The sequence below is a fragment of the Acipenser ruthenus genome, chromosome 15, assembly GCF_902713425.1.
Source record: "Acipenser ruthenus chromosome 15, fAciRut3.2 maternal haplotype, whole genome shotgun sequence".
Classification (NCBI taxonomy): domain Eukaryota; kingdom Metazoa; phylum Chordata; class Actinopteri; order Acipenseriformes; family Acipenseridae; genus Acipenser; species Acipenser ruthenus.
The window spans coordinates 18026882-18050325 of NC_081203.1; the positions used below are offsets into that span (position 1 = coordinate 18026882).

At 43.5% G+C, this 23444-nt stretch overlaps 2 protein-coding genes across 10 annotated transcripts in view; one reads left to right on the plus strand and one right to left on the minus strand.

Annotated features, from left to right (window-relative positions):
* The window catches only part of LOC117422418 (transmembrane protein 87A-like), a 30957-nt gene extending 27446 nt beyond the window's left edge, over positions 1-3511 (minus strand). For both annotated transcript variants that reach the window (XM_058987278.1, XM_058987277.1), the window contains exons 1-2: positions 3274-3511; positions 1811-1874 (exon numbers count right to left, since the gene is read on the minus strand). In XM_058987278.1, coding sequence (XP_058843261.1) covers positions 1811-1874; positions 3274-3381 — 172 coding nt within the window. In that variant the 5' untranslated portion in view covers positions 3382-3511. The remainder of the gene's footprint in view (positions 1-1810; positions 1875-3273) is intronic.
* The window catches only part of ganc (glucosidase, alpha; neutral C), a 35888-nt gene continuing 15023 nt past the window's right edge, over positions 2580-23444 (plus strand). For 4 of the 8 annotated variants that reach the window (XR_009307371.1, XR_009307372.1, XM_058987261.1 and 1 more), the window contains exons 1-15: positions 3538-3876; positions 4937-4999; positions 6758-6863; positions 8496-8623; positions 9202-9384; positions 9753-10009; positions 10476-10572; positions 10940-11120; positions 11388-11535; positions 11902-12194; positions 16488-16614; positions 17476-17555; positions 18740-18883; positions 19705-19801; positions 21090-21191. Coding sequence is in view for 6 of the 8 variants with exons in the window: in XM_058987261.1 (XP_058843244.1) it covers positions 3836-3876; positions 4937-4999; positions 6758-6863; positions 8496-8623; positions 9202-9384; positions 9753-10009; positions 10476-10572; positions 10940-11120; positions 11388-11535; positions 11902-12194; positions 16488-16614; positions 17476-17555; positions 18740-18883; positions 19705-19801; positions 21090-21191 (2047 nt within the window). In the remaining 2 variants the exon portion in view is untranslated. Of the gene's footprint in view, positions 2696-3537; positions 3877-4936; positions 5000-6757; positions 6864-8495; positions 8624-9201; positions 9385-9752; positions 10010-10475; positions 10573-10939; positions 11121-11387; positions 11536-11901; positions 12195-16487; positions 16615-17475; positions 17556-18739; positions 18884-19704; positions 19802-21089; positions 21192-23444 lie in introns of those variants that run through there. The other 4 variants (XM_058987263.1, XM_058987264.1, XM_058987260.1 and 1 more) reach the window with 3 other exon arrangements.

Here is a 23444-nt window from a genome sequence, read left to right on the forward strand (position 1 = left end):
GGCTCCATCCATCTTCCCATCAATTTTAACCATCTTCCCTGTCCCTGCTGAAGAAAAGCAGGCCCAAACCATGATGCTGCCACCACCATGTTTGACAGTGGGGATGGTGTGTTCAGGGTGATGAGCTGTGTTGCTTTTACGCCAAACATAACGTTTTGCATTGTTGCCAAAAAGTTCGATTTTGGTTTCATCTGACCAGAGCACCTTCTTCCACATGTTTGGTGTGTCTCCCAGGTGGCTTGTGGCAAACTGTAAACGACACTTTTTATGGATATCTTTAAGAAATGGCTTTCTTCTTGCCACTCTTCCATAAAAGCCAGATTTGTGCAGTATACGACTGATTGTTGTCCTATGGACAGAGTCTCCCACCTCAGCTGTAGATCTCTGCAGTTCATCCAGAGTGATCATGGGCCTCTTGGCTGCATCTCTGATCAGTCTTCTCCTTGTATGAGCTGAAAGTTTAGAGGGACGGCCAGGTCTTGGTAGATTTGCAGTGGTCTGATACTCCTTCCATTTCAATATTATCGCTTGCACAGTGCTCCTTGGGATGTTTAAAGTTTGGGAAATCTTTTTGTATCCAAATCCGGCTTTAAACTTCTCCACAACAGTATCTCGGACCTGCCTGGTGTGTTCCTTGTTCTTCATGATGCTCTCTGCGCTTTAAACGGACCTCTGAGACTATCACAGTGCAGGTGCATTTATACAGAGACTTGATTACACACAGGTGGATTCTATTTATCATCATTAGTCATTTAGGTCAACATTGGATCATTCAGAGATCCTCACTGAACTTCTGGAGAGAGTTTGCTGCACTGAAAGTAAAGGGGCTGAATAATTTTGCACGCCCAATTTTTCAGTTTTTTATTTGTTAAAAAAGTTTGAAATATCCAATAAATTTCGTTCCACTTCATGATTGTGTCCCACTTGTTGTTGATTCTTCACAAAAAATGACAGTTTCATATCTTTATGTTTGAAGCCTGAAATGTGGCAAAAGGTCGCAAAGTTCAAGGGGGCCGAATACTTTCGCAAGGCACTGTAAATACTTTTCTGCCTAAGGTCAGATAGCTCCCATATTGACTTACTGGTAATGACAGCAATCATCCTATGCCTAACCCTTTTATACTCTCTAAAAATGTTCACCTACAATCCTGCATTTTCTAGACTTTTCTAGAATTAGGTTCTGAATGATCATATTGAAATTTCTAGCACCTTGTAAACAATACTATCATAGCATCAAAGGGTATACTTTTGAATTTACATTTTTGGAAAAAATTGCTGAAATAAATAATTGTAGACATCTATTTCTTATAACTTTTTTTCCTCTTCCACAAAAGCAAAACTTTTGCTACAAAAGATTTTTCCTAGAAATTATACATTTCCACTGGGGTATGTAAACTTTTGACTACAACTGTATATTATATATATATACACTGTTCTGCTGCTTTTTCTTTCTACATAAGTGTTGCCACGGACATCAAGGAAAAAACACAGGACAAATAATTAGAAACACGACTGGAATCTGTAAAACACATGCTTGTAAATCACTTTTCAAGAACACAAACATTCACAATAAAGATGTGACATGGATGGACTGAGGGAGAGGCTCCATTAATCTCATTAACTGGTGCTATTAATGTCTATACTAAGGATGAGCAGTTCTCTAGAAGCATTTAGAAATGCATGTCATACATAGATATGTGTACAGTGCACACGTACAGACTGGCAGACAGGTGCCTCCGCTATACACACGTCACCTGGGAAGAAATCCAGGTCTAGGCACAGAAAGAGCTTTTACACTTCCATTACTTACACCGGATGTAGATGGTGGTGTTGGCATATAAAGTTTTGCGGAACACAGCGTTATTCTCCTTATCCTGAAAGTAAAAAGAGAGGAAATGTTGAGACTGCATGACCATACACATTTACTAGAGGTGCAATCAGAAACCTAATCAAATGCAATCAACAGGAACCGATGCATTGAGAAGACTTTATTATAAAGCAAGAAGCAAAGACCAACCTGCTGGAAACTGAAACCATAAAAGAAAACTAAAAAAAAAACAAGCATGCAAAAACCTCTTTAGTCCAACCAACAATAAGCCAGAACTCTACATAAGAATAAATAGGTGGCCAGGACCCAAATTCAGACACTTGGGCTGATGAATGTCCACACAAAGTTTCCTCAAACACTACAGAAATGCTCTGGAAATGTCAACAAGCAATGAAGAAGTACAGACAGTATGTCATCCCGGACATGCTTCTGAATTAGAGGGGGTTGTTAATAGTATTATTTGGGTGACTTGGTAGGTAGGCAGATCTTTAATGTACAAATGCAGTCTGATACCAACAATGGAGTTTTGCACATATTTCCTGATAATAAATAGACATTTAATTATACATTAAAATACAACCCTGGTGAAAGAAATCCTATTGGAAATGTTATAGGAATCGTTCAGAAATTGAAATAATTCATATAGGAACTTTGAAATTTGATCCTATTAAATCCTATAAGAAACTTTAGAATCTAATAGGATTTAAAAGGATGTACTATAATTATCAAGAGGACGTATGAGGACTCGCAGGATTCGCTGACGACGAAAACTAGGAACAAAATCATCTTCTAAGAGAAGCTCACGCAGCAAAAGTTGACGTGTCATCTTGTATTTTGATTCTACGAACAGCTTGCACCTCCCTAAAGGTATGCGGACATTTTAAACAACAACTAGACTTACGTTATACCTATCATCGCTGGTGCAACCCGTGAAAAGTTAGTAATGTGTAAAATCAACGTTAGTAAAGACAAGCATTAACTAAGCTAAGTAACAACGTACGCAGCCCAGCCCTGGGGTGCATCTAAACGTGACTAGTGGAAACGGTGCATTAATGTTCTGTTGCGCTACAATTACAAACCCAAGTAAAACTACGTAGTTTTCTCAGTGAGCGTTAACGCAATAAGATGGACTAAATGTAATTACAGTACGGTAACTAGTCTACAGTTAAGTCGCTGGGAAAGACAAGCAATTGGGCGTAAACACACATCCATATGGCAAGGAAGGAAAGCTTCCGCGTTTAGTGTGTTTGTTTAGGCAAGGTGTCGTGGTTTCACAGGAAGGTTTGCAAATGTAAATACCTTGCTGAAACGGGTCCACGCTTTTATACTTTGGAAAGCTGGTTTGATTTACTGCGGTATGTATTTGGAACTGCGAATGTAGTGGTGTGCTAGCGCCCTGTCCGAAATGCAGCAGTCGAATCCCGTCATGATTTAACGAAACTCACCTGGCTGACCGGTATTCTCCATATAGACACCTCGACCCCGAGTCCAGGCCGGATAAGCGAAAGGAGAAATAACAAGCCCTGCACAAACACAGACAAGTTCGGCATCATCTTCACAACAGGACGAGCAACAGACGGGCATGCAATTCCGGGTACTGTCAAACACAGGCTCCTGCAATCTAGAACTCCCGCCACTAGAGGGGGATGTCGGGACTGGCGACGAGATCCAACAGCGACATGGTGGGACCACGACTGGGGGTACTGAGTCAGAGTAGTGTAACTTTTGATTGATTTTCTGCAGGAGATTCTGGAGATCAAGCACACAGTGTATTTCATCGTTTTTAAAACTGTGTTTATACGACTCTACTTATTCTATATGGTTTAGCCTTATGCATGTATACTTATTCTGAAACAGACTTGGTTCGTTTGCATTCCATAGGACTTCAATTCCCAGAAGCCCGCGGGAGGGACAGGGGGCGGGGTGCAGCTGTCAGAAAGGAGGATCACGTTTCTATTTACTTTCATAGAATTTGCAAACATAAGAGTCATTTAAACCAGAGAAGCAATGGAACAGATACAGACTGTAACGACAGCGACGGGAGAAAGGTACACGACCCCAGTACATTGGTTTTAAATCATTTATATCTGTACTTGCGTTATACGCTTACAGGTGGTGTCGTTTTTCTTAATCCAAATTTGTATTGTGTTGACCAACATTTTAAAGTATCTTTTCTAAATTGTATTGAACAAACGGCACGTTGAATTTATAATTATGGAAAATAAAAGTAAATGTGATTGGATACATTGGAATGATCTCTACTTTTCGTTTTTTTGTTTTGTTTTTTTTTTTTAACACAAACTCTGAGAACTGGCCGGACGGGGCAGTAAAACTACTCAGATCGTCATAAAATTCATACACCCTACCAATGACGCTCCTTGGGTCGCTCATCAGGACACAATGAGCGGAAGCTCTGCCCGTAGTAGTACCCAAAGATTTTTCTAATACGTTTATTTTACAATTTAACACATTACTGTTTTGTCTCAGTCAGGCAGCGTTTGTGTTAATATGATTTATGACGATCTGAACAGTTTTACAGCCCCGTCCGGCCAGTTTTGTCTCAGTCCGGCTTTTACCCGCTCCCTGATGCATTCCTTCCTTTATAAAAGTTTACCTTGGTAAATGCGCGCTATCACTGTTTGTCATGTTTTGAAATGCTTTACAATGCCTACCTACGCTTTACTACCATACTTTCAATATGGTTTCTATTACTATGCCTTTGCTATGAAATTGTAAGTGCTTCAGGCCAGCACATCTATACATTTACTTTGTGTTTTCACGTTATAGGACCTCTTCTGACCCTGTGTATCCGCAGAACATGACGCGAGTAGAGACAAAACAAAGTAGTGTATTGTACTGCGCTTCAAGCAAACCAATAGCTTGTGGCATTGGGCTATACTGGTTTTTGATAGAATTGAAGCAAACATATGTAGCACTGCATATATTTTCCAACTTATCGATTCATATCTCAACATATGCCTCCACTATATTGCAATATATTTCATTTCCATAAGCGTGGATTTATGAGAAAACGATACAGTACGATTCATGTTGTGCTTTGTATTTTTGAGCTTTAAGCCTCCCATAGACTTGATTTTGTATTTCCAGTGTGGTCCCAGGGGATGAAGGCAAGGACAAGTTTAAGAAATGTGACCAGATTGCCTTTTACAGGTAATCCTTCGTGTGTGTGTGTGTGTGTGCGTGTGTGTGTCTGTCTGTCTGTGTGTGTGTGGGTGTCTGTTGGCCCCCAGTCTGAGTCTCCCATCGTCGTATTGTACACAATATAAGAGCATAGGGATCTGTCTTGATCTCAGCTTGTTTTTAATCACAGGTAGATGATACAATTAGATTGTCGTTGAACCCATGGATTACAGTATGAAGACAAAGGATAAATATTTACTGTGTTTACCCAAAGTAATCCAGAGTTAATGTTATTAATCAATACTCTCAATCAATCAATACTTTATTTATATAGCACCTTTCATGCAAAAAGTACATCAAAGCGCTGTACAGGACAAAACAGAAGAACATTTAAATGCAATGCATGTGTATAGAGATTAAAGAGAAACACGGTTTAAAATTCAGTTTAAAAAAATGAATCTAACAAAGTAAGTTTTCAATTTTGACTGAAAGTCATCCGCTGATGTATCATGTCTGATATGAGGTGGCAGTGTATTCCATGATCTGGGAGCACAGGGACTAAAAGCTCTCCCTCCCTTCCTGTTTGTGTACACCTGTGAGAGGCTCAGCAGGCCTGCCTCAGCTGATCTTAAATCACGAGAAGGTATAGATGTGATAGAAGCTCCTTTATATAATCTGGTGCCAGCAAATCAAGCATTGCAATAGTCAAGTCAGGAAGACACAAAAGCAGACAAGAGACAAACGGCCTAATTTTAGCAATGTTTTGCAAATGGTAAATGGAAACTTTAGTCACATTGCGAATCTCAAAAGATAAATCAGTCAAATAAGACCCCTAGATTTTTCGCTCTGTTTTGATGTTTGTGGTCAAATTGCCCAGATCTGTGTTTAGAGATGTTGTGACTTCTAGTTGCTGCTGAGAACCTAATAACAGAACCCCTGAGTTTAACTGTAAAACAGGTTGGAACAGCCACCTCTTCACATCAGTAAAGCATTCAGCTAAGGCTGATACAGCCAGGGTATCATCAGGTTTCACAGAGCTGTAGAGCTGTGAGTCTTCAGCGTAGCAGTGAAAGTTAACACCATGTTTATGTATTATCTCACTCAGCGGTAACATGTACAAGAGAAAAGAATGGGTCCCAGTAAAGAGCCTTGGGGAATGCCACAGGCAACCAAGGAAAATCCAGACAGTCTCCTAATGAAACAAATTGCTGTCTGTTAGTGAGATGTGACTTGAACCATTTTAAGACAATACCGGACAATCCAACCCAACCTCTGAGATGATCAATTAAAGCGGTATGGTCCACTGTATCAAATGCAGCACTTCAATCTAAAAGAACAGGAACAGATACACAGCTAGAGTCTGCACTTCACAGAACGTCAGTCACCACTCTGATGAGCGCAGTCTCTGTACTGTGCACAGAACGGAAACCCCACTGGCATTTGTCATGTGCTTTGTTACTCTCAGGAAATGAATTCGGCTGCTTTGCTATTACTTTATCTAGAATCTTAGCTGGAAATGGCAGATTTGAATTGGGTCTCTAATTGTTTAAAGCAGGAGGTCTAGGTTTGGTTTCTTAAGCAAAGGTTTAACCACGGCCATTTTTAAGGCAGAGGGAACTACTGCTGATGTCAGTGATCTATTTATTAGGTCCAGGATAGTTTCACTGAAATCATGTAAAGTGTTTTTTAATGTTGTTAGTATAACTTTAGTTTCCTCAGTTTCCCCCCCCCCCCCCCCCCCCCCTTCAGTCCGCGAGCCCTGCAGTGAAACGTTGTCGTGTTTCCCAGACGGCAGAAGCAGCTCGCTGGATCGGTGCGGTACCACGCTCTGCTAGACACCCTGGAGGTATCGGAGACCCACGCAGAGCTGCAGCTTCAGCACACACACACAGAGGTCAGCCTCCTGAAGAGTGGGTGCTCACACACACACACACACACACACAGAGAGGTCAGCCTCCTGAAGAGTGGGTGCTCACACACACACACACACACACCCACACACACACACACAGAGAGAGGTCAGCCTCCTGAAGAGTGGGTGCTCACACACACACACACCCACACACACACACACACACACAGAGGTCAGCCTCCTGAAGAGTGGGTGCACACACACACACACACACACACACACAGAGTTCAGCCTCCTGAAGAGTGGGTGCTCACACACACACACACACACACACAGAGGTCAGCCTCCTGAAGAGTGGGTGCTCACACACACACACACACACACACACCCCCACACACACAGAGGTCAGCCTCCTGAAGAGTGGGTGCACACACACACACACACACACACACACACACACACACACACACACACACACACACACACACACACACACACACACACACACACATACACACACACACACACACACACACACAGAGGTCAGCCTCCAAGCCAGTGGGTGCTTTCAGAGATTTCTCATGTTTCTGTGTATATCATGCACTCAAGGAATTGCTTATATCTCTGGAGTTTGTGTTTCACTACCTTGCAGGTGTAACATGCACCCAGGGGGAATTTGTTGGGTTACCTTGTGTGTGCTTTTGTCCTTAACCTTTTCAAAATGTGACTATCGTGATGTGAAGGATGGAAAGCTCAGATTTTCATTTAAGGCGATTCTGTAATGCAGGACAGAAAGTAAAAATAAAGTCTTCCTTTTATTAATGATAAACAAATTGAACAAAGTCCCTTTCACATCCACAATAAACTGCAGTGAACTAAGAAACTAATACAAGTACAAATGGGAAGTTATTCCTTATTGCAACTTGCAAAACATACACAACACAAAAGCATGTGTTGGTCCTGTGCAGCTGTGACTACACTGCAGAGCAGGGTGAGGCTTGTTAAAGTAAGAGGTCATTACTACTACAGAAAGTACTGTTCTTAAAGGGAAGTATTACTAACAATTACTGAAAATATAATATACAGAACAGAAGGTACTGTTCTTAAAGGTACCAGTAAGTATAGTATTATTAAGACCAAAAGAGTCATTACAGTGACTATCTTAGTAAAATGCTTCACTGAATTTGAAACAAGTAATTATTGCCAAATAAATCTTCACATATTTATAGCTTTGTACTGCTGTAACTACATTACATGAAAGAGCAACTTTGTATGGGTCTGACATAGCTGCAGGACTCTGCCCCTAGTGGAAGTCAGAAATACATCAGTAAAAAACAACACACAGAACAAATGTGTTGTTTGTTACATCCACTAGGGGCAGGGAGACGGGTGGATACAATCATGTGTACCAGCTGAACTCCTGCTGGAGAGTTCTACTGAGGCTATAGGGGTGCTTTAAACTGAGGATGTGATACAGAAAATGATGCACATTGTATCTAAACAACAAGAACATGCAAGTGCAGTGTGCTGTCTATATATCCTACAAGGATGCACAGTGTACTTCGTAGTGAAGCAAGCTGCTTTGTTTTTTGTTCACAAAACACACATTTCTAGTGCTTCCCACAGTAAAGACATACACTGTAATGTGTGTGAATTCTGTCTTCTCAAAAACAGGCCCACCTGCTTCTCCAAGTGTGTGGAATCAAGGGCGGGGCCATCAGGGTAAAGATCAACGAGCTGCAGCCTATCAGAGCCAGATATGAGGTTCCGGATGTTCTGATTGGAGAGCCGGTCACTCAGAGGTGAGTGTTCAGGCAGCTCAGTGGTCAGAACGCTGGGTGGCTGTGGGTTTCTAGACCTCGTTTCCCATAATGCCTGCGCGTGGCAGGGTTCCGGTGGAAGTTGCTGTGGTGTAATTACAGGAGTCGCCAGGGTGGAATTTATTGTTTTTGTGCCCGCTGTAATGACTGAATGAACTATCAAGGGAAAGTATATTTCCTGAGCATCTCCTCTTGTTTTCAGAGCAACAGTACTGAGATCAGCTCCTTAACTCCTTTAACTGTTTTTTTATCCAGTTCCTTATTTCTACTGAAGCTTTTTGATCCCTAACAAGTATGGTGCCAGTGTTGTGTCCAGTTTTGTCCGGGCATTGAAGAAAAAAAAGGGGGTAGGTGAGAGAGAGTGTGCACACCTCTATTTTGACCTGAAACTTCCTGCTGCCTGCCAGAGAGGAATAGTTGTGAAGAATTGTACAATTGTCTTGACTTGAGAAAAAATGATTTAAAAATTGATAAAAAAACAAATGTCCCATATGAACCTGCTTCAACACCCCCCCCCCCCCCCCAGTGTAATAGCGCCCCCTATCTGTGTGCCCCTGCAGACTGAGAGCCGAGCCAGGAGGGGGCGACGCTGTCACCCTGAGTGCAGAGGAATGCGGGTTCCAGGTCCGGGTCAAGGGTCACCCGTTCCTATTGGAGGTTGAGTGCGAAGGGGAGGTGCTGGTGAGCGTGAACGCACAGGGGAGACTGCACTTCGAGACACTGCAGACTCCACCCACTCAGGGGTATGTGGGGAGGGCGCCATGGAAACAGGGATATACAGTTGCTGAGGACCAATTAAGTAAACAATATTTCATAAAAAATAAAAAATAAATCTTTTTGAGTGTCTTGATTTGTTTGAATCTACTTTGTTTCTCAGATACGATGTGAGCAGCTCACAAAGACAGGAAGGGCGAGGCTGTTCTTAGAGATTCATTTTACTAGTTAATTCCATGAGCTGTGATCACAAGAGCCAACAAGAATCTTAACTTCCCTTCCCCGAACGAAAGAGATCTCTCTTCAGAGCAGATTGATGATAATGTCTAGAAGCGTAGCACTGGCTGAATTTGTGAAAGCGTCTTTGCCAACAGTGTGTCACTTTGCTCTTTCACAGGGTCTCGTCTGTTGACAGTGACAAGGTAGTTCTGCACACTGTAGACCCTTCCCATGATGCAGTAGAACACCTCTCATCCAAATGGCTCCAGGGACGGATAAAGGGGTCCTACTGTATCTGTTCTCAAGGTTGTATGTTTCAGATTAGGAACATTTGTATGGAAACTAACTCACATTTTATATTATTATTCCAGGGGGAAGATTCCCAAGGGCTGTGGAAAGAGGAATTTAAAACGTTCCTTGATGTGAAAGCAAATGGTAAGATATATTTTCTTAGTATCGTACACCGTTGACTTATAAACACTGTGTTTAAAGAGGCTGTAGAAAGTTCACTTCCATTCATTATACTGGGGCAAAATGTTTATTTTTGAAAGAAAAGTTCAAGTAAACATGATATATGATACTACACATGGTTAAAGAAATCACTGTTTGCAAGCCATGCTTTCAGATGTCCCCGTCCTTTCAATGGCTGCTTTCTTGTCTCTAACCAACCAGCTTCTTCCCCTGTTAATGGACATGCTTTCAGTCAGTAACATGCTTTGACCCAGGAGACTGCAAGGAGAAGTGTAACATATCCTGAGAATAAGGCATGGAAAGTGAGAGCTTTCTTTAACCTAAAGTAGTAGCAGTTATGATGTTTTAAAATGAATGTGTAATTCTTGTGTTAGCTTGTGATTGCTTTAATGAGAGAGAGGGGTGTTTTATATGAGCTCCTGTCTTTCAGGACCCAGTTCTGTGGGCCTGGATTTCTCTCTCCACGGATTTGAGCATGTTTACGGGATTCCTGAACACGCAGACACGCTTCGGCTCAAAAACACCCGGTTAGGCTGAGCTGAGATCTTGAAGACAAGTTATTAAACATGATTCCTGTAGAACAGGGCGGAGGGAGGCTCTTATTGGGAGGCTTCTCTACCAACTTGATGGTACACTCTGTGAAAATTCAAAGCTTCCTCAACAGTATTGCTGTTCTGCAAATCACATTCTTTCAGTGAAGTTACAGTTCTGGAAGGGATGTTAATTCCGATTGCTCGTACTTTTGTGTATGAAACTAGATGTACATGCGTATGCATGCATATTTTTAATAAACTAGAAACAACCTAAATCTTGGCACTATAGGATTCTAGCAGCAGTGATTTCTGTGTTCTCCTCTAGAGATGTACACTGACTGATATCTGTGTTGCTCCGCAGTGCTGGGGAGCCTTACCGCTTGTACAACCTGGACGTCTTTGCCTATGAGATTCACAGCAGGCTGGGTCTCTACGGCACTGTCCCCCTGCTCCTAGGACACAGACTGGGCAGGACCGTCGGCATCTTCTGGTTGAACGCCTCCGAGACCCTGCTGGACATCGGCAATGAGACTGAAACCGAGGTAAACACTTGTCAGGGCTACTGATCCAGCAGAGGGAGGCTCTCATACTCACTGTGCAGGACACAGAGCAGAGGGAGGCTCTTGTACTCACTGTACAGGACACAGAGCAGAGGGAGGCTCTTATACTCACTGTACAGGACACAGAGCAGCAGGGGGTTCTTCTACTCACTGTACTGGTAACGAAGCAGGGAGTTCAAGCACACCCTGTGTTATTCCTTACATGGTGATGGAGGGTATTGGGTTAATAGTCACCCCCTCTCTCCCCAGTCCTCACTCCAGGGGCCTCCTCAGAAGAAGAGAAGAGAGGTTCCCTCCACTGAGCTGCACTGGATGTCGGAGAGCGGAGTCATTGATGCCTTTGTCTTGCTGGGCCCGTCTCCTCTCGACGTCTTCAAACAGTTTGCATCACTTACAGGTACAGCAAGGGAGTAAATGGCAGCCATTTATTTCTATTCTTCAGAAATATATATTTCTGGCATGTGGGTCTTTCATATAGCAAAAATGTAAAATCTGTGAAGTGGTGGTAATACATATGAGGTAAAATTTACAACAGTTGTGTTCTTAGTTCCATGTACTTTTTTTAAAGTCATGAACCCTGCTGTTGTAAATGATGATGTTATGAATCTCCTCCTAGTGGCTGATGAGGTAATAATACTGACTTCGGCATAAAGCACATACTTGCCTCTGGACTACAGAGCTTGCTCTCTAGTTGAATGGTGATACGTTTGTCTTTGAAGCGTATGGTTTGCGGTTTGTGTCCAGCCCGTGCTTTTCCATTCAGTTCAGTGGGCTGAGATGCCAGTTCGTTGCAGTGACATGCAGGCTCATTGTGGTGCAGGCTTCCAGGCGCTGCCCCCCCTCTTCTCTCTGGGGTATCACCAGAGCCGATGGAACTATGAGGACGAGGCAGACGTGCTGGCAGTGGACGCCGGCTTCGACCAGCGAGACATCCCCTACGATGTCATCTGGCTGGACATCGAGCACACCGACGGCAAGCGATACTTCACCTGGGACAGCAAGAGATTCCCAGACCCCGCCCGCCTGCAGCGCCATCTACAGCGCTGGAGTCGCAGGGTAACCACCGCCATCCCACTCGTCGTTACAGCTTGCAAGAAATTATAAAGTGATTGTAGCTGATTCCATAAACCATCCAGACCATGCACATCCATTCACCAAGCAAGGTCTCAATGCACATCCATTCACCAAACAAGGTCTCAATGCACATCCATTCACCAAGCAAGGTCTCAATGCACATCCATTCACCAAGCAAGGTCTCAATGCACATCCATTCACCAAGCAAGGTCTCAATGCACATCCATTCACCAAGCAAGGTCTCAATGCACATCCATTCACCAAGCAAGGTCTCAATGCACATCCATTCACCAAGCAAGGCCTCAATGCACACCCATTCACCAAGCAAGGTCTCAATGCACATCCATTCACCAACCAAGGTCTCAATGCACACCCATTCACTAAGCAGGTCTCAATGCACATCCATTCACCAACCAAGGTCTCAATGCACATCCATTCACCAAGCAAGGTCTCAATGCACATCCATTCACCAAGCAAGGTCTCAATGCACATCCATTCACCAACCAAGGTCTCAATGCACATCCATTCACCAAGCAAGGTCTCAATGCACATCCATTCACCAAGCAAGGTCTCAATGCACATCCATTCACCAAGCAAGGTCTCAATGCACATCCATTCACCAACCAAGGTCTCAATGCACACCCATTCACTAAGCAGGTCTCAATGCACATCCATTCACCAACCAAGGTCTCAATGCACACCCATTCACTAAGCAGGTCTCAATGCACACCCATTCACTAAGTAGGTCTCAGTGCACACCCATTTACTAAGCAGGTCTCAATGCACACCCATTCACTAGGCAGGTCTCAGTGTCTCAGTGTCTCAATGCACATCCATTCACTAAGCAGGTTTCAATGCACATCCATTCACTAAGCAGGTCTCAATGCACATCCATGCACTTAGCAGGTCTCAAGGGTAGTTTTCAAATCATGTATTTTCATTTCAAAACATTATTTCTGGATCTACTCTCGGTAATAAATCTCTTTTTGCATGCTTGGCATTCACATAGTCTTGTGCTTTCATGATCACCTGGACAATGAAATTGCCACCATCTCTTCAGTGCCTTTTTCATGTCACTAACCAGCCAGCTGCTTCCCGTAATGACTGAAGTGCTTTGCAGCCTGTAAGGTGCTTGACCCTGAAGTGCAAGTGTGACAGATTTCCAGGCAAGCAAACTGAGACCCTTCCTTTACCTGCTGTTGTTCAAGATGCCATGTTTTAAAATGAATGCACATTTGAGACCTGCAGCTAAGGCCAACAGTTTTTCATCACCTAGAATTTTTAGAACTGAGGCATAATTAAAAAAATAACAAATATGAACATCATTGAGATCTTTTATTTAACCTCATGTAATCAAAGAAACTACAAAATGATATCGCAAAAGCTTACGGAAGCCATTAATAGTAGTTCAGTATTTCATGTTAGATTTCGAAATGTCACATTTTCAGTAAGTTTCATTCAACTTCATGAAGCAAAATGTTAAGTTCTATAGGGTGATGCAAAACGTTTGGCCACAGATGTATATACAAGAACAGCAAACACTTGGATACAAACACTTTGAAGAGTAAGTGGGTTCAGATTTTCTTTGTAATCACTCAGAGTGGTTTCTAATGCAGTTACTCAAATACTGTGGGTGTGTATGAATGATAACAAAAAAAAGAAAAAGACAAGGGTCAAGTAAAAAGACAAGAACATTGGAATCTACTTCCTCTTCAATTTGAATCTACTTCCTCTTCAATTTGAATCTACTTCCTCTTTAATTTGAATCTACTTCCTCTTCAATTTGAATCTACTTCCTCTTTAATTTGAATCTACTTCCAGGAAAATAGGGTAAAACTAGAAAAATCATTGAAATAATACGATAAGTGAACTGCTCGCTCCTGCAGCTTGTTTAGTGTCTGTTATGCATTCCTGTTGGGGAGCGTATATGTACTCATCATTTGGTTGTTACTTCAGCTGTCAACATCTCATAAAACCATTTGAGATGCCAACTGCATATTCCTGTGGCAATGTGCCCCGCCCCTGTGTGCATTTGTGTGTTATGTGTTGTATGTCGCGTGTGTAAATGTTGGTGTATAGTCATTGGCACACGGGATATAAACGGGTCTGTGTTTCACATGTATTTAAATTGTATAATTATATTTAGGCACGGGATCGCACTATCACTTCATGTGCATTTAAAGTATAGTATGTGAGCACGGGGTTGCACAGAATTCATTCACATGCTGGGATTCAAGTGAATAATTAATTAGTAATTGAATCCCAGCACAACAGTATATATAGATGCACGTTTCATTCACTCTGGGTTGTGTGTTCGGTGAGTGGAGAACGGGATTGGAGACGGAGGTAAAGTTAAAGTTAAAAAGAATAGATAAAATATCTGCTCACCGTGTTTGTCTGTCTAGTCCGTTTTTGTTTGTCTTTTTATTTTGGCGTGAAGTGCCATGTCCTGTGTTTTGTTTGTACAACCTTTTTATTTTCTGTTCTGTTTATTAAATGCTGCCAAACCACACCTCTCTGTCGTTTTATTTCCTGCTTCTGGTCTGACACCACCCACTCCGGCCGTCTTTGTGACACGTGGTGTCCTGCGTGGGATAACAGCGCCTCCAAGCGTCAGACCAGAGCAGGAACCACATTTTTTTGGGGAAAAAAAAAAAAAAAAAAATTGGATTACAAAAAAATATATATAAATAAATAAAATGAGATGGAAGGAGGATAATGCGGTGAAGGACAGGGAGGAGGAGTGCCGCCTAAGGGCCAGACATCCACGGCGATTTAACAAGCCATCGCCGGGGTGCCTCCTCTGCGACCAGGATCTTCTGTTTGCCAACTGTCCCTTCCGCTGCCCCTACCAAGAGGGAGAGGAGGAACTGGCCCAGGAGAGGAAGGGGAGGAGGAGGCAGAGAAGGGGAAAGGAGAAGAGGGTCCTACTCCTGAGTGGGAGGAGCCCGAACGTCCTACGCCTGAGTGGGAGGAGCCCGAACGTCCTACGCCTGAGTGGGGGGAGCCCGAACGTCCACAGCCCAAGAGGGGGGAGTCGGTGCATCCACAGCCCAAAAGGGAGGAGTCAGTGCGTCCACAGCCCAAAAGGGAGGGAAGTCAGGGCTTCCATAGCCCTAGGACCAAAGCTGCCAGCAGAGGAAGAATGTCTGCTGGTCCCACCTCCACCAGCAGAGGAAGAATGCCTGCTGTCCCCATGTCCACCAGCAGAGGGAGAATGCCTGCTGTCCCCATCTCCACCAGCAGAGGGAAAATGCCTGCTGTCCCCATCTCCACCAGCAGAGGAAGAATGCCTGCTGGTTTCCCCTTCCGAGGCAGAGCCGCATCAGTCCTCTGCAAGAGAGGCAGAGCAGGACCAGTCCCCTGCAAAAGGGGGAGACTACACGCTGCTCCCACCTCCGTCGCCAGGAGACTACATGCTGCTCCCACCTCCATCGCCAGGAGACTACACGCTGCGCACAAAGGGGGGTATATGTGGCAATGTGCCCCGCCCCTGTGTGCATTTGTGTGTTATGTGTTGTATGTCGTGTGTGTAAATGTTGGTGTATAGTCATTGGTACACGGGATATAAACGGGTCTGTGTTTCACGTGTATTTAAATTGTATAATTATATTTAGGCACGGGATTGCACTATCACTTCACGTGCATTTAAAGTATAGTATGTGAGCACGGGGTTGCACAGAATTAATTCACGTGCTGGGATTCAAGTGAATAATTAATTAGTAATTGAATCCCAGCACAACAGTATATATAGATGCACATTTCTTTCACTCGGGGTTGGGTGTTCGGTGAGAACGGGATTGGAGACGGAGGTAGAGTTAAAGTTAAAAAGAATAGATAAAATATCTGCTCACCGTGTTTGTCTGTCTAGTCCGTTTTTGTTTGTCATTTTATTTTGACGTGAAGTGCCGTGTCCTGTGTTTTGTTTGTACAACCTTTTTATTTTCTGTTCTGTTTATTAAATGCTGCCAAACCACACCTCTCTGTAATTTTATTTCCTGCTTCTGGTCTGGCGCCACCCACTCCGGCCGTCTTTGTGACAATTCCCTATTCCCCTGCCACACTGTTTTAACCATCAGTGACACAGATCCATTTTACTTCATGTGTACGAACTATCAGAGATGCCACTCCCCTTGTTCACATTTTGTTTTCTAGTTTTCTATTGTTAAAGTGTATTGCTTTGATAAAACGTGCCCAGTATTTGTAGCTCTTTATCCTGTGCCTGAAACAGCTGCCTGGTTTGTACTGATGAAGGTCTGTTTTTTCCCCTGGCAGTTGGTGGTTATCAGTGATCCACACATCAAGGTTGACCCGGACTACCCTGTGTACAGAGACGCCAGCGAGCAGGGCTGCTTCGTGAGGGACCGAGCGGGCCGGGTGTTTGAGGGGTCCTGCTGGCCAGGTAATGGGAGTTCCATGCAGGGTTTAGCAAAATCAAAGGGCTGCTTGCTAATGTTTTTAATCTTCTGAGAAACACCTGCCAAGTATGTGAACCAAAACTAATTTCACATTGAAAACATTTTTAGTTGAATCATCTGTCATTTTAATTTACAGTTTATTTTGGTGCTTATAAAATGTAGCATTACTGTACGACACGGCTGTGATTACCTGCTAGATAATTGACCACGGTGACAGTACCTTTACTGTAAATTTTATATAGTTTTTAAACAGTCGCTTTACTAACAAACGTTTATCCAGTGAAGTGGAAAACACATCCTCCTTTAGATGACATCACATACTAGTAAATCAAAATGTTTTTTCAGAGAAACAGCACTTCTGTTTTGCAGCGGTGTCCGCTACAGTGGCCATACTGTCGTGTATCTCTGTGTAAAGCCAGTGTGATGAGAGGCAGTGTAGCACTCCTCTGCACTGAAAGGACTGCACGGGGAAATTCATTTGTCTTGCACCCTATTTTTCCTTTGAATGGAATGGCGGGAAATTCAAATAAAGTGAAATTATCAAAATAGACATTTCATGCTTTGCATCAAACTTTAAATTGATCAAATTGGTGCATATTGGACCAAGTCAAATATACTAACCTTAAAGCAAATTCCCTCTCTGTGCTTTACAATGCTTACCTGTGCTTAGGCTTTCACTGTGGTTTATTACACTTTGCTATGCTTTGACGATGGGAAACTCTTATAAGCATAGCTCTTGGCGGAGGGCTTTGTTGAAATGTTGTTGTTGTTGGTGTTGTTTTTCCACAGCACCATTGCACAATGCCCAACTGTGTTTCTCAGTGTCTCTGTTCTTCCCTGTGCAGGTCCCTGCTCCTACCTGGACTTCACCAGTCCGCTTGTGCGGGACTGGTACAGCAGCCAGTTTGCCTTGAATAAATACAAGGTGAGTCTGAACTATGGAGGATGCTGAATCCCTGTACCCCTGTGTCACTGTGTAGCCGTGTTACAGAACAGCCTGCAGTATTTACCACCACTTTTTTTTCACCCATCCTGTCTGTTAAGTTAGCTGGGGAATTAAATCAGGGGTCTTGGTGATGTCAGTCATTTTATCTGAATTATTCTGGCATTATTCTGTGCATGGATTAATAATAGCTGGTTCAAAAGGCTGACAGAATAATCAATTAAACTCCACTGCTGCTGCTGAAGGTCCTGCTTTTCAATCTGCTGTGCTCTGCTCTCTGTTGATGGATGTAATTCGGTGTTTGGTCAGCAGGTGGCCCTGCACACTGTTGTGGAGCCAGTACAACTGTTCTTACAAAAGCTTACAGGATGACCACTCTTACAGTGGTGCCTGAGTGGGAGGAACATTTCTTGCATGTTTTTATACTCAATCTGGGTATTCCTGCCACAAGTACAGTGCATCCCAAATGTTGTCAGTTTACTACCAATGCAGAATGACTGGATGGATTTGTTCTTCATTTTACCCCAGATAATGGACTTCAGCAATGGTGATTTCCAGACACAACCATCAAACAGCCTGGACAGTGTTTTTGAGCCGCTGCACATAGTGAGGGCTTATTCTATAATGGATACCCAACGACCAGAGTGCTTTATTATCATCATTGATCAGTGTCATTGTGGTGATCACTCTGGAATACATTACTGCAATGAGTACATTTTCACAAAACAATCTGAAACTAGACAGAAAGTCAGATTCATCAGTACATAACAAAATGTATTTAAACAGGGGGCCATTCGGTCCACCAATTCTCATCCGGTTCCCACTAGCTGACTGATCACAAAACTTTGTCAAGTCTGGTTTTAAAGGATCCCAGTGATTCAGCATCAAGGACATAGTTAGGTAACCCATTGCATACCCTAACCTTAAAGTCTGTCTCCTCTTAATTACTGTGTCTCTGGTGCTGGTTTCTGTGATGTGCATAAAGTATTGACTAGGGTTATCTTAGTCAGATCCTTCTGAAGATTATTAATAAGCATCCTATGTAATGATTGCGCTGTTTCGATCGGTCGAAGAGTGTTCTGTCAGCAGCAGCAGCCACCTCTACAGTAGTTCCGTGTAGACGCAGACGCAGTGTTGTAATTGCCCTGCTCTGTGCCTCTGCTCAGGGTTCAACAGACGCCCTGTTTGTCTGGAATGACATGAATGAGCCCTCGGTGTTTGACGGGCCCGAGCAGACCATGCCGAAGGATGCAGTGCATTGTGGCGGATGGGAGCACAGGGAGCTGCACAACCTGTATGGATTCTACCAGGTACCGTCGCTCCCCTCTTCACATTCCAAAGGGAGATTTATTATCCCCACCCGGGAACAAACCCCCTGCAAAGGGGAGATAGTGGAGGCGGACCTACGGAAGTATGTCACACCTCACACAGTTTTGCATTTATTTGGAGAACCGCTTATCCAAAACACATGAAACCTGGTTTTAAATTTATTTAGCTCAAGGTATTATTATTTATTATTATTATTTGTTTATTTAGCAGACGCCTTTATCCTAGGCGACTTACAGAGACTAGGGTGTGTGAACTATGCATCAGCTGCAGTGTCACTTACAACTGCGTCTTACCCGAAATACGGAGCACAAGTAGGTTAAGTGACTTGCTCAGGGTCACACAATGAGTCAGTGGCTGAGGTGGGATTTGAACCGGGGGACCTCCTGGTTACAAGCCCTTTTCTTTAACCACTGGACCACACAGCCAGTGTTTGAGAATTATCAGATGCTGGAGATACATGAAGCTGGCTGTCTATCCGTACATGCAGTATGTCCATTTGTATGTCACACTTAGATTTTTGCATATGTCTGGGGAACCTCTTTTTCAGTTGTCATAAACCGGCATTTAGCATGTTCAGAGTATTCGATGCTGTTCATACAGGAGATGCAGCGAGGTCCCTGGTAGACAATTGAATAAACCCCTTTCTCTTGGGGAGCACTTCTCTGTTATAATGAACCTGCTGTTGATGTAGGCCTTGGTAACATCCATGGTACTGTTTTGTATTTATCTCCATGGGGACACTATGTACAGTGTATGTTAATGATGACCCCTTCCCCCCCCCCCCCCCCCCCCCCCCCCCCAGCACTGGGCCACCATGGAAGGTTTGATCCGGCGCTCGAAAGGCACAGAGCGGCCCTTCGTTCTCACGCGCTCCTTCTTCGCAGGCTCCCAGAGGTTTGGTAAGGGAATGGTGAAGAACGCACCCACAGCTTGTTGTACATTCCTACACAGTTTCTCCCCTAACCTGTTCTTTTCACAGCACTGCTCAGAATGAGTTTTCAGACTGCTCACTTCTGATGTAAAACAAGTTTACCTTTGGACTGCAAGTAGAACAGAAACAGAGTGTTTGTATTCCTGCTGTGCCGCTATCCAAGTGGCACTTTTACATGTTCAATTGAAATCTTTCTTAAAGCGTTTTACAAAAACACACAAAATCACATTGTTACTATAGTCTAAGAAACTCCAGTGCAGTGATAACCTATAGATTCAGGCGGGAAATCAGAAATCTGTAGCAACTGGAGACCTGTCCTCACAGCAACGGCAATATTTAGTCCATTTCAGAAACAACAGTGTGAAATCCTGTTCGCTTACACGTGTATATTACAAATCACATTGCAGGAAAGCTTAAATCTGTGTGTGATTTATACATTTTATAAGGGTTGTACTTACTTTTGTATAATAGTCAGGGGAGCGCAGGTTTGCATGTGGCTGTGCCAGGTTTCTGCTCTACGCTGGGGATTCCACAAGGAGCGTTGCAGTAGGTCTAGCTCTCCAGCAGGAGGCTGATAGCTCATCGATATCTGCTCTCTAGCTCCTGGGTGTAGAGAGGTGATTGGCTTGGTGGTGGATCGGAGGATGCCAACCGACTTTCAGTTCTTATGAGCTGTTGTGGGGAGTTGCTAAATTATAAATCACATAACATAAATCAACCAATCACAGTGCAGTATTTGCTAACATCCAGTACATCTTACCCTTTGTACAGATGTCAACTCGCACATCGAACACCACACCTAATCCCAACGTTAAAAAATCATAACAAAACAAAAAAAACACATACCCTGTGCCTTTTAAGAAATTGCCGAAATACAAAAGGAAGAAATTAAAGATGTTTAATCTCTTAATGTTACTGTCGCAGTTTTCTCTGGCTAAACTTTCGTGTTTTTATCAATAGTCTCGCGACGACACAACACCTGTAAGCAGGCCTACATACAACTGGTTATGGTTTACAAATATATATATATTCTTTTATATTTATATTCTGTTTGTTTTAAAGATATTCCTGGGCACAATCTTTATTTGTGGGATTTATAATAAATAAATACATTGTGTGGAGGGTTTTTGTATAAGATTTTAACACAGTTTGAGCAGCCCAGTCTGCACGAGATGTTACCTGTTTAAACAATGACACCCTCCACATGACGTGAACACTTATAAAATACTGTAAAGAAGTGCATTACTGTTTCCCAGGTGCTGTATGGACAGGGGACAATGTGGCTTCCTGGGATTACCTGAAAATCTCCATCCCAATGCTCCTCACTCTCAGCATCACTGGAATATCATTCTGTGGAGGTGAGCGGCCAGCTTCTCATGAAACGAGACTGGGTATGGCAACTAAATCTATAGTGGGCTAACCCTCGTCACATATGAAAAAGAATAACGATAATCTGTTGCCTGAGTATATCATGCATGAATTATTTTCCAAAAAAAATACATTACACTTCATATCCGGGCCAATCAAATGCATTCAAACTACAGGTAACTCCTGTTGAGACACCTTTCTCAGTACCGTTTATATCAAAGACATTTTGTTCTTTATATCAGACACACAAACTAATCTTTATAACTTTAATATGTCTCTGTGTGTGGGATTATTTACTATACTGTCAGTCATTTTTTGTCACCGTCCATGCTTCAATTTTAGCGGTAGATGATTTCATTGGACCTGCGGGGTGACGAGGGTTCAAAGCTGTCACATTTTTGGTTGTATAAACCCATGGCAGATTGTTTCAATGTTTAAATCAAAATCAAACGTGTTTTGTCAGAGATGGTCTGGTCTCTGAACCCTTAAGCCCATAAAAGACCATACAAGGAGAACAAAACAAGAAAAAAAATGGACGTTTGTAGCAGTGTGACATCACGTCACACTAGCAGCTTCGCCAGGCTTTGAATTCAGAGCTCCTCACAGCACCGGCAAAGTTGAATCTGTTGAATTACATATGGTGTAAACAGAAAACTGTTGTGTTCTCTAAGGGAGGTGTGTGTGCGTGTGTAAGGCAGGTCTGTTGTGTTTTCTAAGGGAGGTGTGTGTGCGTGTGTAAGGCAGGTCTGTTGTGTTTTCTAAGGGAGGTGTGTGTGCGTGTGTAAGGCAGGTCTCTTGTGTTTTCTAAGGGAGGTGTGTGTGCGTGTGTAAGGCAGGTCTCTTGTGTTTTCCAAGGGAGGTGTGTGTGTGTGTGTGTGTGTGTGTGTAAGGCAGGTCTCTTGTGTTTTCTAAGGGAGGTGTGTGTGCGTGTGTAAGGCAGGTCTGTTGTGTTTTCTAAGGGAGGTGTGTGTGCGTGTATAAGGCAGGTCTGTTGTGTTTTCTAAGGGAGGTGTGTGTGCGTGTGTAAGGCAGGTCTCTTGTGTTTTCTAAGGGAGGTGTGTGTGCGTGTGTAAGGCAGGTCTGTTGTGTTTTCTAAGGGAGGTGTGTGTGTGTGTGTGTGTAAGGCAGGTCTGTTGTGTTTTCTAAGGGAGGTGTGTGTGCGTGTATAAGGCAGGTCTGTTGTGTTTTCTAAGGGAGGTGTGTGTGCGTGTGTAAGGCAGGTCTCTTGTGTTCTCTAAGGGAGGTGTGTGTGCGTGTGTAAGGCAGGTCTGTTGTGTTTTCTAAGGGAGGTGTGTGTGCGTGTGTAAGGCAGGTCTCTTGTGTTCTCTAAGGGAGGTGTGTGTGTGTGTAAGGCAGGTCTCTTGTGTTTTCTAAGGGAGGTGTGTGTGTGTGTGTAAGGCAGGTCTCTTGTGTTCTCTAAGGGAGGTGTGTGTGCGTGTGTAAGGCAGGTCTGTTGTGTTCTCTAAGGGAGGTGTGTGTGCGTGTGTAAGGCAGGTCTGTTGTGTTTTCTAAGGGAGGTGTGTGTGTGTGTGTGTGTAAGGCAGGTCTGTTGTGTTTTCTAAGGGAGGTGTGTGTGCGTGTGTAAGGCAGGTCTGTTGTGTTTTCTAAGGGAGGTGTGTATGTGTGTGTGTGTGTAAGGCAGGTCTGTTGTGTTTTCTAAGGGAGGTGTGTGTGCGTGTATAAGGCAGGTCTCTTGTGTTTTCTAAGGGAGGTGTGTGTGTGTGTGTGTGTGTGTAAGGCAGGTCTCTTGTGTTTTCTAAGGGAGGTGTGTGTGTGTGTGTAAGGCAGGTCTGTTGTGTTTTCTAAGGGAGGTGTGTGTGCGTGTGTAAGGCAGGTCTGTTGTGTTTTCTAAGGGAGGTGTGTGTGCGTGTATAAGGCAGGTCTGTTGTGTTTTCTAAGGGAGGTGTGTGTGCGTGTATAAGGCAGGTCTCTTGTGTTTTCTAAGGGAGGTGTGTGTGCATGTGTAAGGCAGGTCTCTTGTGTTCTCTAAGGGAGGTGTGTGTGTGTGTGTGTGTAAGGCAGGTCTCTTGTGTTTTCTAAGGGAGGTGTGTGTGTGTGTGTGTAAGGCAGGTCTGTTGTGTTTTCTAAGGGAGGTGTGTGTGTGTGTGTGTGTAAGGCAGGTCTGTTGTGTTTTCTAAGGGAGGTGTGTGTGCGTGTGTAAGGCAGGTCTCTTGTGTTCTCTAAGGGAGGTGTGTGTGTGTGTAAGGCAGGTCTCTTGTGTTTTCTAAGGGAGGTGTGTGTGT